Source organism: Cebus imitator, unplaced genomic scaffold (genome assembly GCF_001604975.1).
Source record: "Cebus imitator isolate Cc_AM_T3 unplaced genomic scaffold, Cebus_imitator-1.0 Scaffold877, whole genome shotgun sequence".
Taxonomy (NCBI): domain Eukaryota; kingdom Metazoa; phylum Chordata; class Mammalia; order Primates; family Cebidae; genus Cebus; species Cebus imitator.
This window is the reverse complement of record NW_016108192.1, coordinates 214283-220282: the sequence shown is the minus strand read 5'-3', so window position 1 is coordinate 220282 and position 6000 is coordinate 214283. Positions and strand designations below refer to the sequence as shown.

The 6000-nt window shown below is 50.6% G+C and overlaps 1 protein-coding gene across 7 annotated transcripts in view; it reads left to right on the top strand.

Annotated features, from left to right (window-relative positions):
• The first annotated feature begins 2570 nt into the window (after nucleotides 1-2570).
• Nucleotides 2571-6000, top strand: part of LOC108298047 (patr class I histocompatibility antigen, A-126 alpha chain-like) — a 73745-nt gene continuing 70315 nt past the window's right edge. The window contains exons 1-8 of one of the 7 annotated variants that reach the window (XM_017520758.2): nucleotides 2571-2726; nucleotides 2854-3123; nucleotides 3364-3639; nucleotides 4211-4486; nucleotides 4624-4740; nucleotides 5181-5213; nucleotides 5320-5367; nucleotides 5533-5949. In XM_017520758.2, the coding sequence (XP_017376247.1) occupies nucleotides 2663-2726; nucleotides 2854-3123; nucleotides 3364-3639; nucleotides 4211-4486; nucleotides 4624-4740; nucleotides 5181-5213; nucleotides 5320-5367; nucleotides 5533-5537 (1089 nt within the window). In that variant the 5' untranslated portion in view covers nucleotides 2571-2662 and the 3' untranslated portion in view covers nucleotides 5538-5949. Of the gene's footprint in view, nucleotides 2727-2853; nucleotides 3124-3363; nucleotides 3640-4210; nucleotides 4487-4623; nucleotides 4741-5162; nucleotides 5214-5296; nucleotides 5368-5532; nucleotides 5950-6000 lie in introns of those variants that run through there. The other 6 variants (XM_017520755.2, XM_037735652.1, XM_017520757.2 and 3 more) reach the window with 6 other exon arrangements.

Here is a 6000-nt window from a genome sequence, read left to right as displayed (position 1 = left end):
CGAGTAATAGGATTGCCGAGTCAAATAGTATTTCTGGTTCTAGATCTTTGAGGAATGGCCACACTGTCCTCCACAATGGTTGAACCAGTTTACATTCCCACCAACAGTGTAAAAGTGTTCCTATTGCTCCACAGCCTTGTCAGCATCTATTTTTTCTTGACTTTTTAATAATTGCCATTTTGACTGGCAAGAGATGATATGTCATTGTGGTTTTGATTTGCATTTCTCTAATGATCAGTGATATTGAGCTTTTTTTCATATGTTTCCTGGCCACGTAAATGTCATCTGAGAAGGGTCTGTTCATATTCTCTGCCCACTGTTTTATGGGGCTGGGTTTTTTTCTTGTAAATTTGTTTAAGTTCCTTGTAAACAAACATGTGAGTTCTCATCATTCTTGTTTAAACACCTAACAGGAATCCTAACCGGTGCAACATGGCAGGACAATGAAATAAAAGACCAATAGAAGGACCAGGCATTGTGGCTCGCACCTGTGATCCCTGCATTTTGGGAGGCTGATCACTTGAGTTCAGGAGTTTGAGACCAGCCTGATAGTGAGACTGCATCTCTATTAAATACAAATAATTTTAAAAGAAAAAAGATTGATAGATAGAAAAGGAAGAAACAAATATCTTTCTTTGTCACCAGCTTCATTACATATGTAAAAAACACTAGGGAATTTGGAAAAATTCTCTGAATTAATCATTGAATTCTCCAAAAAGTTCATAATATGTATGTAATAAGTCACTTAGATGAACATGAAAAGATAGCAAACAATACTAGTCATCAAGAAGTGCAGGTTAAAACCACAATGAGAAACCACCCACCACACATCACCTAGAATAGGTAAAATTAAAAAGATATATGATAAGTCTAAATACTGGCAAGAATATGGAAAAAATAGGAAGGTCTGATACTGCTGGTGCAAATGTAAAAAATGTTGCAGTCAATTTGTAAAGCAGTTTGGCAATTTCTTATACAGCTACCCATCCAATACCACATGACCCAGCAATTCCATAAATATGCATTTATCTAAAAGAAGTAAAAATGTAAGGCCATACTTGTGAGCAGTTATTTATAATGGCTTCATTGATAACAAACACTAACTGGAGTAATTCCCATGTCTATCAACTGGAGAATAGAGAAACCAATGAGCAAACTGGGAGTCCAGCAACACTGGGCAGCTGCTGAGCAACAAAAAAGGAATGAATGGCATCATCTCAAACATTGTTATGCTGAGTGAGAGACCAAACAAAGGACTACACATGATTGCATGTCCATGAAATTCTAGAAATTTCACTCTTGCAGTCAAAGAAAGCAGAGCAGTTGTTGAGTAAAGGGAAGGTAGTGAGGGTAAGAGGCAAGGATTAAATAGAAAGGGGCATAAAGACAGTTTTTAGGGAAAAGGAATTGTTCTCTACAGTGCCACAATTTGAGAGTGACTGGGCAACGGGAGCTGAGGGGACAGGAGGGTCTGAGGGATGAGAGGGGCAGAGAGAAGGGCTGGTGAAGCAGGAGGTGAGGAAAAGGAGAGAGGAAAGAATTCTAAAGCAGTGGAAGGGCCTAGGAGGGGGTTCTTTGCTTTCGGTGTTTAATACAATTTGTGGGACTGCCTAAAAGCTAATGGCTTCCCTATGATTTTTTTTAAAAAGGGCTTCAAAAATAGCAAGTGTCTGAATAAAATATGCACACTGCTTACATGTGCCTAGTTCACAAAAGCAGGCAGTGCTTGAGCATTGTTGAAGAGCATTGGGACTGCACCGACCACTGGCAACTTTGAGGTGATGACTACAGGCTCCCCGATCAATATACAGTAGCAAACCTGCTTCTTTGTATTCAGGAGATGCTCTGGACTCACACAGGGAAACTCCAGCTAGGGAATGAGATAATTTTAAATGCAACAATCAAGAGTCACAGATCCATAGACGGGGAAAGTAAAACTTAGGAGCTTTGAGAGTTTAACTGTAATGCTGTTTTGACACAGGTCTTTTACGATTAGAATTCTAATTATTCAGGGCTTACCAATATTGTGCTACCTATTGTATTAATAAACAAAAAGGAAACGGATCTCTATGAGAACCTCTATCTGGTTGCTTCAGACAAAACTTCACCAGGTTTAGAGAGAAAACCCCTGTCCCTACACCCCCATTCCCAGGGCGAGCTCACTCTCTGGCATCAAGTTCCCCGTGGTGAATTTCCTTGTACAAGAATCCAAGTGGAGAGGTAAGGAGTGGGTGGTAGGGAGTCCAGTTCAGGGAGGGGGATTCCAGGAGGATAAATGAAGGGGAAGAGGCTGGGCGAAGCCTGGGGATCTCCCTCTGGTTTCCACAGACAGATCCTTGGCCAGTGTGACAACGAGGCTTGGTGTAGAAGAGGGATCAGGACAAAGTCCTAGTTCCTGGGCGTGGCTCTCAGGGTCTCAGGCGCCGAGGGCCCTGTCTGTATTGGGGAGGCACAGAGTTGAGGATTTCCCACTCCCCTGAGTTCCACTTCTCCCAACCAGTCAAGTCCTTCTTCCTGGATACTTATGACGCCTCCCCAGTTCTCACTTCCTTTGGGTGCCGGGTTTCTAGAGAAGCCAATCGGCGTCGCCGCGGTCCCGGGTTCTGACGCCCCCAGTCACCTACCTGGACTCAAATTCTCCCCTAACGCCTAAGCTGGAGTCATGGCGCCGCGAACCCTCCTTCTGCTGCTCTCGGGGGCCCTGGCCCTGTCCAAGACCTCGGCAAGTGAGTTAGGGATCGGGAGGGAAACGATCTCTGCGGGGAGGAGTGAGGGGACCGTCGGGCGGGGACGCAGGACCCGGGGAGCTGCCCCCAGAGGAGGGTCGGCAGTCTCAGCCCCTCTCGTCCCCAGGCTCCCACTCCTTCAGGTATTTCAGCACCGCTGTGTCCCGACCCGGCCGCGGGGAGCCCCGCTTCATCGCCGTGGGCTACGTGGACGACACTCAGTTCATGCGGTTCGACAGCGACGCCGCGATTCCCAGGATGGAGCCGCGGGCGCAGTGGGCAGAGCAGGCGGGGCCGGAGTATTGGGACGGGCTGACAGGGATAGCCAAGGCCTGCGCACAGGCTTGCCGAGTGAACCTGCGGGACATACGCGGCTACTACAACCAGAGCGAGGCAGGTGAGTGACCGCGGTCCGGTGCGCAGGTCACGACCCCTCCCCATCCTCCACGGACGGCCCGGGTCGCCCTGAGTCTCTGGGCCCAACATCTACCCCGAGGCTGCAGAACCCGCCCGTACCCTGGACGCGGGAGAGCCCCAAGGCGCCTGTATCCAGTTTCATGTTCAGTTTAGGCCAAAATCCCTGTGGTTTGGTAGGGGCGGGGCTGGGTGTGCGGCGCTGACGGCAACGGCGGGGCAGGGTCTCACACCCTCCAGGTGTTGTTTGGCTGCGACCTGGGGCCGGATGCGCGCCTCCTCCGCGGGTACTACCGCATAGCCTACGACGGCAAGGATCACGTGGCCCTGAAGGAGGACCTGCGCTCCTGGACAGCCGCAGACACTGCAGCTCAGGTCACCCGGCGCAAGTTGGAGGCAGAGAAATATGCAGAGCAGTTGAGGGCACAGCTGCAGGGGGAGTGCGTGGAGTGGCTCAAAAGACACCTGGAGAGCGGGAAGGAGACGCTGCAGCGCCCGGGTACCAGGGGCAGTGGGGAGCCGTCCCCATCTCCTAAAGATCTCCCGGGATGGTCTCCCAGGAGGAGGGGAGGAAACAGGATCAGTGCTAGAATATCTTCCTCCCTTGAATGGAGAATGGCATGAGTTTTCCTGAGTTTCCTCTGAGAGCCCTCTCTGCTCTCTAGGACAAGTAAGAGATGAAGTCTCTGAGGAAATGGAGGGGAAGACAGTCCCTGGAATACTGATCGGAGTCCCCTTTGACCCCTGCAGCAGCCTTGGGCGCCGTGACTTTTTCTCTCAGACCTTGTTTTCTGCCTCACACTCAATGTGTTTGAAGGTCCGATTCCAGCTTTTCTCAGTCCCTGGGCCTCCAGTCAGGTCACGACCAGAAGTCGCTGTTCTTCCCTCAGATACTAGAACTTTTCAAAGAATAGATTATCCCAGGTGCCTGTGTCCAGGCTGCTGTCTGGGTTCTGTGCTCCCTTCCCCACCCCAGGTGTCCTGTCCATTCTCAGGGTGGTCACATGGATGATGCTGGAGTGTCCCATGAGAGATGCAAATTGCCTAAATTTTCTGACTCTTCCCATCAGAACCCCCAAAGACACATGTGACCCACCACCCCACCTCTGACCAAGAGGCCACCCTGAGGTGCTGGGCCCTGGGCTTCTACCCTGCTGAGATCACACTGACCTGGCAGCGGGGTGGGGAGGACCAAACTCAGGACACAGAGCTTGTGGAGACCAGGCCTGCAGGGGATGGAACCTTCCAGAAGTGGGCAGCTGTGGTGGTGCCTTCTGGAGAAGAGCAGAGATACACGTGCCATGTGCAGCACGAGGGGCTGCTGGAGCCCCTCACCCTGAGATGGGGTAAGGAGGGGGATGGGTAAGGAGGGGATGAGGGGTCACATCTCTTCTCAGGGAAAGCAGGAGCTCTTCTGGAGCTTTCAGCAGGGTCAGGGCTGAGGTCTGGGGTCAGGGTCCCTCACCTTCCCCTCCTTTCCCAGAGCCGTCTTCCCAGTCCACCATCCCCATCATGGGCATTGTTGCTGGCCTGGCTGTCCTAGGAGCTGTGGTCACTGGAGCTGTGGTCACTGCAGTGATGTGGAGGAGAAAGAGCTCAGGTAGGGAAGGGGTGAGGGGTGTGGTCTGGGTTTTCTTGTCACGCTGGGTATTTTAAACCTCAGGTTGAAGTGTTGCCTGCCTCATTACTGGGAAGCATCTTCCACACTTGGGCCCAGCCAGCCTGGGGCCCTGTGTGCCAGCACTTATTCTTTTGTGAAGCACATGTGACAATGAAGGACAGATGTATCACCTTGATGATTATGGTGTTGGGGACCTGATTCCAGCAATCACGAGTCAGGGGAAGGTCCCTGCTAAGGACAGACCTTAAGAGGGTGGTTGGTCCAGGACCCACAACCACTTTCTTGGTGTTTACTGATCCTGCCCTGGGTGTGTAATCATGGTTCTCGAAACTTCTCTTGGGTCCAAGACTAGGAGGTTCCTCTAAAGTCTTATGGCCCTGCCTTCTCCCTGCCCTTCACAGGACATTTTCTTCCCACAGGTGGAAAAGGAGGGAGCTACTCTCAGGCTGCGTGTAAGTGGTGGGGGTGGGAGTGTGGAGGAGCTCACCCATCCCATAATTCCTCCTGTCCCACATCTCCTGCTGGTTCTGACCAGGTCCTGTTTTTGTTCTATCCCAGGCAGTGACAGTGCCCAGAGCTCTGATGTGTCTCTCACGGCTTGTAAAGGTGAGATTCTGAGGGTCTGAAGTGGGTGCGGGGTAAGGCAGAGGGGAAAGGACGGGGTAATGGTGGTTATTTGATTGGGATGTTTTGAGTGTGTGGTGGGCTGTTCAGAGTGTCATCACTTACCATGACTAACCTGAATTTGTTCATGACTATTGTTTTCTGTAGCCTGAGACAGCTGCCTTGTGTGGGACTGAGATGCAGGATTTCTTCACACCTCCCCTTTGTGAATTGAAGAGCCTCTGGCATCTCTTCCTGCAAAGGCATCTGAATGTGTCTGAGTCCCTGTTAGCATAACATAAGGAGGTGGAGAGACAGCCCACCCCGTGTCCACCGTGACTCCTGTCCCCACGCTGATCTGTTCCCTCCCCAGTCATCTTTCCTGTTCCAGAGAGGTGGGGCTGGGCATCTCTATCTCTGTCTCAACTTCATGGTTCATTGAGCTACAACCTCCTACTTCCCTACGGAAAATAAAAATCTGAATATAAAGTTGCTTTCTCAAATATTTTCCATGAGAGGTTGATGGGTTAATTAAATAAGTCAATTCCTAAAATTTGAGAGAGTAATAAAGACCTGAGAACCTTCCAGAGTCCGCATGTTCGCTGTGCTGAGTCTGTTGCAGGTGGGGATGGAGAA